General features: G+C 34.7%; 1 protein-coding gene across 1 annotated transcript; it reads left to right on the top strand.

Moving 5' to 3' along the window:
* Positions 1–8,175: 8,175 nt before the first annotated feature.
* Positions 8,176–10,827, top strand: LOC145591898 (autophagy-related protein 8i-like). Its single transcript, XM_081648385.1, has 5 exons — positions 8,176–8,368; positions 8,457–8,512; positions 8,612–8,664; positions 10,335–10,453; positions 10,545–10,827. Exons 1-5 carry the CDS (start codon positions 8,329–8,331, stop codon positions 10,649–10,651), a joined length of 375 nt encoding a protein of 124 aa, XP_081504511.1. The 5' UTR covers positions 8,176–8,328; the 3' UTR covers positions 10,652–10,827.
* Positions 10,828–11,199: the final 372 nt, after the last annotated feature.

Below are 11,199 nucleotides of genomic sequence, written 5' to 3'. Positions count from 1 at the left end.
CTAATAATACAAGTGTAATAATTGGATCATCACAGGGTCATTGAAAGGCGAAGGCCATGACCAAAGAAAGACACACACAAAAGCACGCAGTCAGCAAAGCTGAGTACATACAAGCTACAACATACCAAGCCTAGCATGTTCAACTAATTAAAGTAAATAAACATACAACACGAATTCATTAATCAAGACTCCACACTTAAACAATTCAATCGACCCAACATACTTGCTAATCAATTCCAAACACTTGACTCTTTATATTTAATTTAATTAATTTGATTTGGAGTAAGCAATAGACGAGGTTGTCCAATCCACCAAATCATTTTGGTCCCAAATGACCATTTAAAATAAAAGTTTAGCGCGATGCAAGAATGGGCGCGACTCCATTCTCACAAAGTTAGTCTAGGATCCCATCTAACTTTCATTATAAAATAAAAATGTAAATACCAAAAGAAAAGAGGACATGTTGATCAAACAAGCCTCGGAAAGCCACGGGCTACCACCGTGTACCCCAACCCATAATTGTCAATACTCTAGAAGTGCACGCTTTCTAGAGTTTTATTGCTCATCCATGTTTCACTTTACGTGATTACAATTTTAATTAATAGCCGACTCAATCCAATAAACCATACATAAAAATCATACATCAATTTACTTTTAATCTTATTTAGGACAATGGTGATCACATCATAAATTGACCTTTAATTTCATTAAACTTCCAAATTACCCAAATTGTTGAACATAGTCAACTCACCTAGCCATTTCGGCTTAATCCACCTTTACTCAACATACTAACAATTCATGATTGAGTAATAAAATAAATAACAACCTTGTGGAATAATTAATAAATTCATTCCACTTAAACCATTCAATTTCAATCCTTTAATAATCCAAATGTGGTTAACAAACCGATCCAATAAAAATATGCTTGTATCAACATTCCATACAAACAATTAATCCAATATAATTCAACATGTTTGCATCCATAATTCCATACAAACATAATCAATTCACCAAAACATGTCTCATAAACATAAGCACATGAATTAATTAAATGTATAACCAAACAATTTTCATCCAAGTGTTCTCTAATCATGAAACTAAGTTCTTTTCTTTGGTACCTAAACATGATACTACTTACAACGAAGTAGACATGTACGTACCTCGTATAAACAATCCTTTGTGCCACTTTTAATCACTTAAAAGTCTCCTAAGAAATAATCACTTCCTAGAAAACAAGCAATAACAATAAATTAATACTTAACCAAATTTCCAGCAATATAATTTAGATTAAAACTCCTTAAAAACTTCATTAAAAACATGTTTTTATGCTTAATTAATCATTAGAAATGCAATAGGAACAAAATCTCCAATTTAATTAGTCATAAGAACCCTAAAATCCCAATTTAAATAAATTGAAACCCTAGGTTTTAAAATTATAAAATCTGAAAATTATAACAACAATTATAATATGAAATTATTAGTTTAAAACATCAAAAACATGATTTTGATACTAAAAATATAAACTTTATACTATAAAATCAAAACCCAAAACTAATTATATGAACATTAAGCAAATTTAAGAAAATAAAGGAAGAAGAAGGGGGGGGGGGAAGGTGGTGCGGTGGCAGGCGCCGGCGACCAGGTGATAGCGGCGGCAGGGGGGTGCGCCGGAGGTGGCTGGGCGGCAGCAAGGAAGAATGGTGAGCCATTCTCACGTAGGAAAGGAGAAAAGGAAAAAAAAGAAAGAAAAGAAAAAAAAAAGAAAAAGAAAGGAAAATAAAGAAAAATAAAAGAGAAAGGAAAAAAATAATACTCGTACTAACCTTTTTTGTGTGGGAAAAATTTTGGGGATGTATGGGGTATTTATAGGAGAGAAAGTGGTATAGGGCAAGTTGTAAGATTGGGCCTAAAAAATTAATGGGTCAATCAAGTAAGTAAAGTGGGTTAGGTTTGTTTGATGGACATAAATTATAGAATGATGGTTCATAAAAATCATATTGTAATAAAAATAATTTTCCACCCAAAATAATTTGAAACTTTTGAAATTAAATTCCGGAAAAATACAAATAAATATTATAAATAAAATATAATTTCATTTATAATATATTTAAAAATGCGGGGGATTACAAGCTCCCCCACAACCCCGCATCCACAATGACCTTGAAAGCCCCTGCAGATGGCACCAACCAGTGAATAAGAGCAGAAACCACCCTCCTTCTTACTCTGACCAGACCCCCTCCCTACTGAAACCGCCTCAAAAACTTCTTCATTCATCTTCAAAGCATAGCGTACAACATCAGCAGTGTCCTTTCTCACACCCTCCACCACCAGCGAGTTACTATCCCCCAAAATGCCCAACAAATAGCAATAACATTTGCCACATCAATGTCATCAAGCTCCAAGAAAACAGAATTCCACCAATCAACCACACTCTGAGACCTTATGGAAGAAACAAACTTATAATCAGTTTTGCTCCAAATCGCCTTTGCATAAACACATTCTTTCAAAGCGTAAATAGTGGTATCGAAGTCCCTACTACATATAGAACAATCTGGATCATAGCTATGAATACGAGAATGAATTGAGCAACGAGTAAGAAGTGAATTTTTACCCTCCAGGCGAAAATTTTATTCATATACTCCCAAATACCCAAAGCAGCTAACCCTTAAAATCCCTCAAAATACAACTTGTCGCCCCCTCTTTCTTCTCTCTTCTCTCTCCTCTTTCCCCTCAGATCTATCTTCTCTCTCTTTAGTGCAAGTACCGCCACTATCTCTCTTCTCATTCATCCTCTATTCGATCTCTACCACTCGCACCAGCTGACCGCCTTCCCTCCTTCGATTAACAACCGCTACAACAACATAAAATTTCAAATCCTTGCAACAACAACTGTAACCATCATCCGCTCCATTAATTATTATTTTTTTTTAGAATTGTTGCAGAATTAATTTGCTTTTGCTTAGGTTCAATACTTTGTATATATCAATTTATTGTTAAAAAAATTAATATCTGCCATTAAAATAGAATTCAAACAATATTATTAAAATTTTAAAAAAGTTTATTAAAAGAGTCTGATATTGTATATCCGAGGTATCCGATCTGAACTTTTCGGATACCATCGGATACTCGAATATCGGATATCCGAAAGTTTTCGGATCTGACACGGATACCAAATACAACAATTTTCGAATTCGGATATCCGATCCGAATTTGGATTTCTAATCGGATATCCGATTCGTGATCACAGCCTACATACATATCATGTGTTCTTTTCCAATACTGTTGTCAAATCACATCACTATTATGGTTATATGACATCATTTTACCTATATGACATTGCTTATATATTATTATTAGGGAGGTGATACACATAGACAAAGTCTATGTGTAGCCCCACATAGACAACCAATGAAATGGTGACACGTCAATTTTGTAAAAAAAAAAAAGAAAGAGAGTTGAGCGGGATAATTGAGCGGCAAAAATGAGTGAGATTCCCGCCTTGAAGTGAGCAGCGGTAAGGATTAAATTTATGGCGCCATTTTGCTAAAAAATAAAACTCAAAAATTTCGATTATATTCTCCTTTCTCAGCGTTTTAGATGGCGCCATTTTGCTAAAAAGTATAACTCAAAAATTTCAATTATTCGACTAGAAGTGGTTCTCCTTTCTCAGCGTACGATAACTTAGTCCACCAAGGTATGTTAATATAGTTTTAGAAACAATTTCTACGGTATTGGTGAATGAAGTTCAAGTCATTTGTTGAATCGAAGCTGAAGTAAGAAGCTCAAAACTTTATTGGGGGCATTGACAGTATAGTGAGTAATAAGGTAATATGTTATATTTGATGAAAAAGTTGTTTATAAGGAAATATAATTGGGTTGAAGAAGATAGATATGATTATAGTTTTGCTATTTAATTCCAATCCATTGTTTAAATTATGAAAAAATATGGAAGTTATTGATTTGTAGTTAATAATGTATAATGTACCTTTATCGTGAGTTTATAAAATTGATTTTAAACAATCTTTGTGTGAAATTATTTTTTTTAGTATGAATATAATTATAGTGGTATGATTATGTATTATTACATGTATATTATTTAATTGTGGTGGGGAATTATTTATGAGTTTAATTGTGCTGTGCAGGGTTGGGTTGTAGTGTAATGGCAAATGTGGAGGGCAATTCAGAAAGAAACATTGATCTAAACGAGGTGTTTGAGGACTGTGAAGAAGAGGATCGGGGAATAGCAAAACCCCCAGAAGTTGGAATGACCTTTGTATCAGGAGAAGAGTATGCCCAGTTTTGCCACGACTATGCTTTCAAAAAGGGTTTCATGTTCTTCACTGAAACTAGCAAACTAATGGATGAGTACAAGGACGAAGGTGTTACTCGAACAGGGGTAGGGAAGTATGAGACAATGTACCATATGATGCAACGATTAAGATTTAAATGTAAAATGGGGGGTATAAACAAAGCAAAGGTTCAAACGTCATAGGGTGCAAAGTGTTTGTTGATGCTCGTTTAATAGATGGGAAGATGCAAGTACGTGGTTGTAAATTGGATCACAATCATCCAATTGATCCATCATGTAGCCGTTTAATGGTGAATTATAGAAGTGTAGATGAACCGACTTGTGAACGAGTCATACTAAAATTTTGCATTACATATACTCCTAAAACAATATATTTTCACACTAAAATAACACAATAACACAAATGATGCATTACATAATTTTTCTAAACAATTTCAATACTACAACAATACACTTGGTCGCCGTCGTCTCTTTCGCTTGCTCACCGGCACCTTTTATTTCACCCTCCGTTGTTCTACACCATCTTATGTACCACATGTACATCAGTGTATGATTTCGCCGAACATCAATTCATACTCTAAACCACATCAATTTTTCATTACATCGAACCATCGTCCCTTCTTTTACTCTCAACCACCTCACTGACCTTATAGCCACCGTCGTCCACCGTCGTCTTTAAGTCACCATCGTCCACCCTCGCCTTAAACACACCGTCGTTCTCCTTGAAGCCACCTTATTCAGCTTAAACCCACCATCGTTGACCATCGCCTTAAAGCAAGCCACCGTCGTTGACCCTCGCCTTAAACCCACCGTCTTCAATCCTCACCCTTAAGCCACCGTCGTCGGCCATCCTAAGTATCTACTCGCAAATATTCATCCCAAAAGTACAATTATTTTCAAATTTTGAATTTGAATTTTAAAATTTTCTTTTCAAAATTTTTCAGAATGAAATTTTCAAAACAATTGGGGTGGGACCAAGTGGGCCAAGCTTATCAACCAATAAAAACATTTGTCTATGTGGGGTACACATAGACTATGTCTATGTGTACCATTTTCGTTATTATTATACTTTTATGACATCACTATTGTAAAGTCAAATCATATTATGACATCGCATCATCATATGTATAATTACTTGATATAACATCATTTAGATTCATATATCATCATTATATCCAAGTCAAGTCACATCACTTTAATATACTTTTATGACATTATGGTATTTATATGACATCATTTTAGTCAAGTCACATCACTTCAATATGAATATATGACATCATTATATTTATATGACATCATTACAGTCAATTCACATCACATTATTACATTTATGTGAGACACCATTATATTTCAAAATTTCATGAATTTCAAATTAGAGTGAAAACTCATTCTTAGTACTTTATAAATATCTTTATCAGTTTCTTATGGTTTCAAACATCCTTATATGACCCCAGGAGTCACCCCACGCATTCAGTTCAATTTTTGAAAAATGTCAAAAATTGAGCCGAAATCGCTTCCATTTTGGACAATTTTTCACTTTTTTTACCCGAAAATAAAAATTGTCGAGATGCTTACCATGGATTCTAATACACCCCGGGAGTCCAATTGAGTGGGTACAACCATCCAATATGCCTTTAAACAGTCAATTTACCCATTTACAACTTGCACCGATTTCATGAACTCAAGCCTACAACAGACATTTATGACAACATATAATGGTCATATATGGTTCCAAACGACATTATATGACCTCGAGAGATATCCCCTACTATCTCAAGACTTTTCGACACCGAGTCCCGAAACCTCCAAACTTGCTAAAAAAGTGTGGATAATAGCCTTCAATTTGACAATTTTTCACTTTTTTTTGACCCGGAAATAAAAATTGCTGTGATGTTTACCATGGTCTCTATTATCCTCCGGGAGTCCAATTGGGTGGGTGAAACCATCCAATTTTCCTTTAAGCATCCAATTTACCCATTTTCGTACACTCCTCTTATATTGGCTATAGGCTTTCATGGGGCCTTTACGTAGCTGAATAATGGTCATGTATGGGTGAAATAATATTATATAATCCTGGGATGCATCCTGTAGTGTTCAGTGGATTTCCGACACCGGGATCACGACACCTCCTAAATTCTTTCGATTTCGTGTATTATATTCTTCATATTTGGCTTCCGTATATCATTTTTGCACCCAGCGAGATTATGCATCCAAGTACTTTCATGGGTCCCCAAAGGGCCTTGGGAATCATAAATAGTATAGGAATCATCACTTTTTAACGCAAAGTCAACATACCCTCAAATGACTAAAATATTGTCATTGGGAGCACATGTCTTGAGCACATGCCACACGCCCCCTTGTACCATCCAACATCCCAACACTTAGGTTTTGTGATCGAACACGCGACCTTCAGATCTTCTGACGCTCTCTCGATTGAGCTATCCCCGCGAATTTATTTAATTAATTAAAGGAAAAATTTTAATTTACCACCCAAAAATATACCTAACTTCTATCTAACCACCCGATTTTTTTTTATTTTAAATTACCACCCAATAATTTAATTAGTTACTCAGATTACCAACCAATTTGAAATTCCGATGAAATTTAGTCACATGGGCCCCACCGTAGTTACTTCCCTCCATTTTTTTTCTTTTTTTTTTTCTCTTTCTCATTCAATTCTCCCAACCAACTCCATTCCTTATTCATTTTTCTCCCTTCAATCACAGCAAATTCGAACGATTTTCCATAATATTGTTGAAATAAAAATCAATTCCCATAATACATTGATTTAAAAATAAATTCCCTACATAGTGTCCACGTAGGATCGTTTTTTTTGCTTTTGGTTCAACTTAAAACCGCTATTGGTATTAGCGGTTTTAAAAAAGAGACCGCCTCTAACAATAACATGTCTCTTTGCGTCCTTGGTTAATTCACAAGGCATAGTCTACAGGAAAATTATTTCAAAGAGACCGCCTTTCAATACGACATGTCTCTTTGTGTCCTTGTTAATTCTTAGCCCACAACAAGAAAAGAGAGCGCTGAAATTACACTTATAACTTCAAAGAGACCGCCTTTCAATAAAAACAGGTCTCTTTGACTTTATTTTACAAAAATTGCAAAACCGCTAATACCGTTAGCGGTTTTAAGTTGAACCGAAAACCAATCCTACGTGGACACTAATTTGGGAATTTGTTTTTAAAACGAAGCATAATGGGAATTAATTTATATTTTAACAATATTAAGGGAAATCGTTCCAGCAAATTCCCTTTTTTTTCTTAATTCTTAACATATCATCACATTGGAACCCTAATTTTGTTTTTAAAAACCTAATTTATTCAATTGCCTTCAAAGCCCTAATTAATTCCCTCAATTAAATTGACACAAATTCCCCCAATTTAATTGACACAATAACCCTAATTTTTACAGATTAAAAGGTTACCTGAAGCGAATTGATTTTCTGTCGCTGTTAGGGATGCTACTGCTGTTACAATTCACCTCCAATTTGTGGAATTTGTGAAGAAATTTAAGATGGGATGGCAATTTCAGTTAGGGGAACAGGAAGAATCGGGGAAGGAAAACTGTTAGAAAGCAAAAAAAATAGCCGTTTCTAGCCGTTGACTGGGCCCACGTGACTAAATTTCACCAACATTTCAAATTGGGTGGTAATCTAAGTAACTAATTAAATTATTAGGTGGTAATTTAAAATAAAAAAAAATTCGGGTGGTTAGCTAGAAATTAGGTATATTTTTGGGTGGTAAATTAAAAATTTTCCTTATATTGGCAGTTATTCCCTTAAAAAAAAAAAAAAAAAAAAAAAGAAAAAGTTTGTATTGGCAATTTGGCATAGGTTAGTATATATATTCAAGTCGGACAAGTCACCAATGGCAGATAACACGAGTCTACAAAAGGTTTCCTAAATCGTAAGTGGCATCCCGAATTGTGAATTTGAAGACGTAATTCAGAAACCCCAGGCCAGAAGTCAAGAATTGAGGAGAGAGAAACACAAACACTAATTGATTATGGGAAAGACTCCATCTTTCAAGGATGAGTTCACTTTTGGTATGTAAAATTTGTTGTTGGTTTCATTGGATTCTGCAAATTCAAAGGTTTTGTTGAATATTTTCATATGTTGTGTTGGAATTTACAGAAGAAAGGTTGAATGAAGCCACAGATATGCTTGCCAAGTATCCTGATCGAGTCCCGGTTAGTCACTTTCTGAATTTTGTTATTTATTAGTCGATCAATTGATTTTAGGGCTTTTAGTTGATCAATTTAATTTGTGGGGTTTTCTGTTAAATGCAGGTGATTGCCGAAAAATATTCAAGAACTGACCTTCCTGTACTCGAGAAGAAAAAGTCGGTACTTTCCCTATTTCCTGATTTCCATTGAGCTTTAATTTTTGATCAGACACTAGATTTTGTGTGCATTCGTCCATTGATTGCTTAATATTCAATTTTAATAATTAAGATGCCAAATTCTTTGAATTTGCTCAATCGAATAGTTCTTGATGAGCAAATTTAAGTTTATGAATACGATATTTGTTTATCAAATGGCAAAATTGTAAATAAAACAACATATCAAATAAAATTTTGCCATTTAATAAACAAATTTTGTTTATAAAATTGATAAACCTGGGGCTTCCTCGTTCTTGATTACGCTAGCCGCTTTGGCTCATATATACTGACTTTGTTCCTCTTTAGATCCAAATAAATTTGTTTTCATATACTGCTTTTTGTAGGGTTTGAACAATGTGACATTTTTTTTTGGAGAAAAGAGTGCTTGGTTTATCAAGTGGGTTATGCTAAAGTAGAAAATGTTGACATGTTTAAATAGGAGAGCTTGTTATATACACTTGGGTGTACTCTACACCCATGATTATTTTGTTCTTATCTTGGTGATTATTTCTTATTTAATCATCAAATGAAGAGTAAACATTACCTTTAAGTTACTTGGGTGTACGGTACACCCAGGTGTATATAACAAATTCTATCTAAATATGGTTGAAGAATTACCACAAATGCTTACGTAGCTAGTTGTGTTAATTATTGTAGTGTGGAAATCTGATTTTGAAGATGTATAAAGTACAATTTAAGGGTGATTATGGATCACTAGAGGTCCAAAATATCAAATAACCTAGAGAAAATACAACTTGATCTTCATGATAAAGAACAATTGTTTATCCGGCAATATTGTAAATAAACACACAACTTTTTATGAGTAATAATTATACCACTTGCGGTTTTATGGTTGCCTCTAGGCAAACATAAACTGTTTTATCATGAAGATCAATGGGACTCCCTCAATAACCCGTAGGCAAAACACTCATAATGGTTTTCCGGTAGTTATATGTTGAGTTCTTCACTTTTTTCAATCAATCAATCAATCGAGGCCTTAATCCCATAAGTGGGGTTAGCTACATGGACCAAATTTGATTATTCCATGTAGTCATCGGTAAAAATCTTCCTTCTCCATCCCTTACAATCCAATGCCCCATCCTCATGCAAATTCAATTTTATGAACACGGCAACACTTTGTGGATTCCTGTAATTTATAACCTTTCATCTAGCAAGCTTTAATAGTACGAGCTTTTGTTCCATTATCATTTTATCAGAATGTTATATTTTAATCCCCATATCTATTGCCATTCCATTTGAAATTCTTGTAGACTTTGTCTCATTTAGCTTTGAGAAAATGTAGTTGCATGTGCAATTTTATCTTCCAGATTCTAAGTGTGCAGATTTGCTCATTCCTTGCCTCCTTGGTGACTATGGGCACAAAACTGTCCAACACCTGACCTCCCCCTCCCGCCCCTCTACGCCCAACACACACACAACATTTATGACGCTAGTGTCGTCTAGTGTGCTTCTAATACATGTATTTTTGCTAAGATGAGATGCTTCTGTATTATTTCATGTCTAATGAATCGGGCTTGTGCCCCTGTCTTTCAATTGTTGTTCCCTTGTAGACTTATAGTTGTAAAAGTTTCATTGCTGTCTTGTTTTAAACCATGTTTTCCACATTACAGATTTTTGGTTCCTAAAGACATGTCAGTTGGGCATTTCATTCACATATTGAGTGGCAGACTTCGGCTTGCTCCTGGCAAGGCACTTTTTATATTTGTCAAGGATACATTGCCTCAAACATGTAAGGATTTTCTCTATGCTCATATTTTTGGGTACTCTCTCCAGGGACTTTTATTGGGGGCAATGTTCTCATTTTATTCTTGTACCTGCAGCTTGTTTGTTGAACTCTGTCTACGAGACATACAAGGATGAAGATGGATTTCTGTACATGTGTTACAGCAGTGAAAAAACCTTCGGTGGTGTTGCGACTGTAATGTGAATTCTGCTAACTTTGTGCCCCATGTCACTTATAAAGTTGTCCTTCAGTTCATTTCTGTACAAAGCTCTTAGACTTCTCAAGCTAATATTGTAAATTTGTCAAACATGATTTACTTATGAACTTTCTGTATGCATTAAAACTTTATGGGCAAATAAGCTGTTTATCCTACTATGAAAGCATTGCAGTCTGCCATAGAATATTGTTCTTTTTCTTGCTTCAGGAAGAGGTGATGCAACACACGAGATACTCTGGCCTAATAATGTGCTGGATTCTAGTAGCCATAGACTGTAAGCCCTTGAAGAACATCTAGAAAATAAACTTGTCATTACCTTTTTTGCTTAAAATAATTATGGCTTGTGAAATGTGATTTCCTAAATTACATTTACTACTTAATTAGTGTTATTTAACCCGGGTCGGGCTCCCAAACGTTTAAGTATAAGCTTGAAAGAACTAAGCTTCCTCTGCTGGGAGTTCGTTCTGTCTCAATAAGTTAAAAAGAATTATGTTATGAGCCTTTTCTCATAGGATTTCACGAACCCGGTCGCTTG

Source organism: Chenopodium album, chromosome 2, assembly GCF_948465745.1.
Source record: "Chenopodium album chromosome 2, dcCheAlbu1.1, whole genome shotgun sequence".
In the NCBI taxonomy this organism is placed as follows: domain Eukaryota; kingdom Viridiplantae; phylum Streptophyta; class Magnoliopsida; order Caryophyllales; family Amaranthaceae; genus Chenopodium; species Chenopodium album.
The sequence above is the reverse complement of the archived record's forward strand: the minus strand, read 5'-3'. Positions and strand labels throughout refer to the sequence as shown.

Bases quoted from the DNA above. Each gene is read 5' to 3' on its own strand.
- LOC145591898 (XM_081648385.1), top strand. From the start codon at position 8,329: ATGGGAAAGACTCCATCTTTCAAGGATGAGTTCACTTTTG. The intron at 8,665-10,334 runs GTCGGTACTTTC...TCCACATTACAG, and splicing joins CCTGTACTCGAGAAGAAAAA to ATTTTTGGTTCCTAAAGACA. The intron at 10,454-10,544 runs GTAAGGATTTTC...TTGTACCTGCAG, and splicing joins GGATACATTGCCTCAAACAT to CTTGTTTGTTGAACTCTGTC.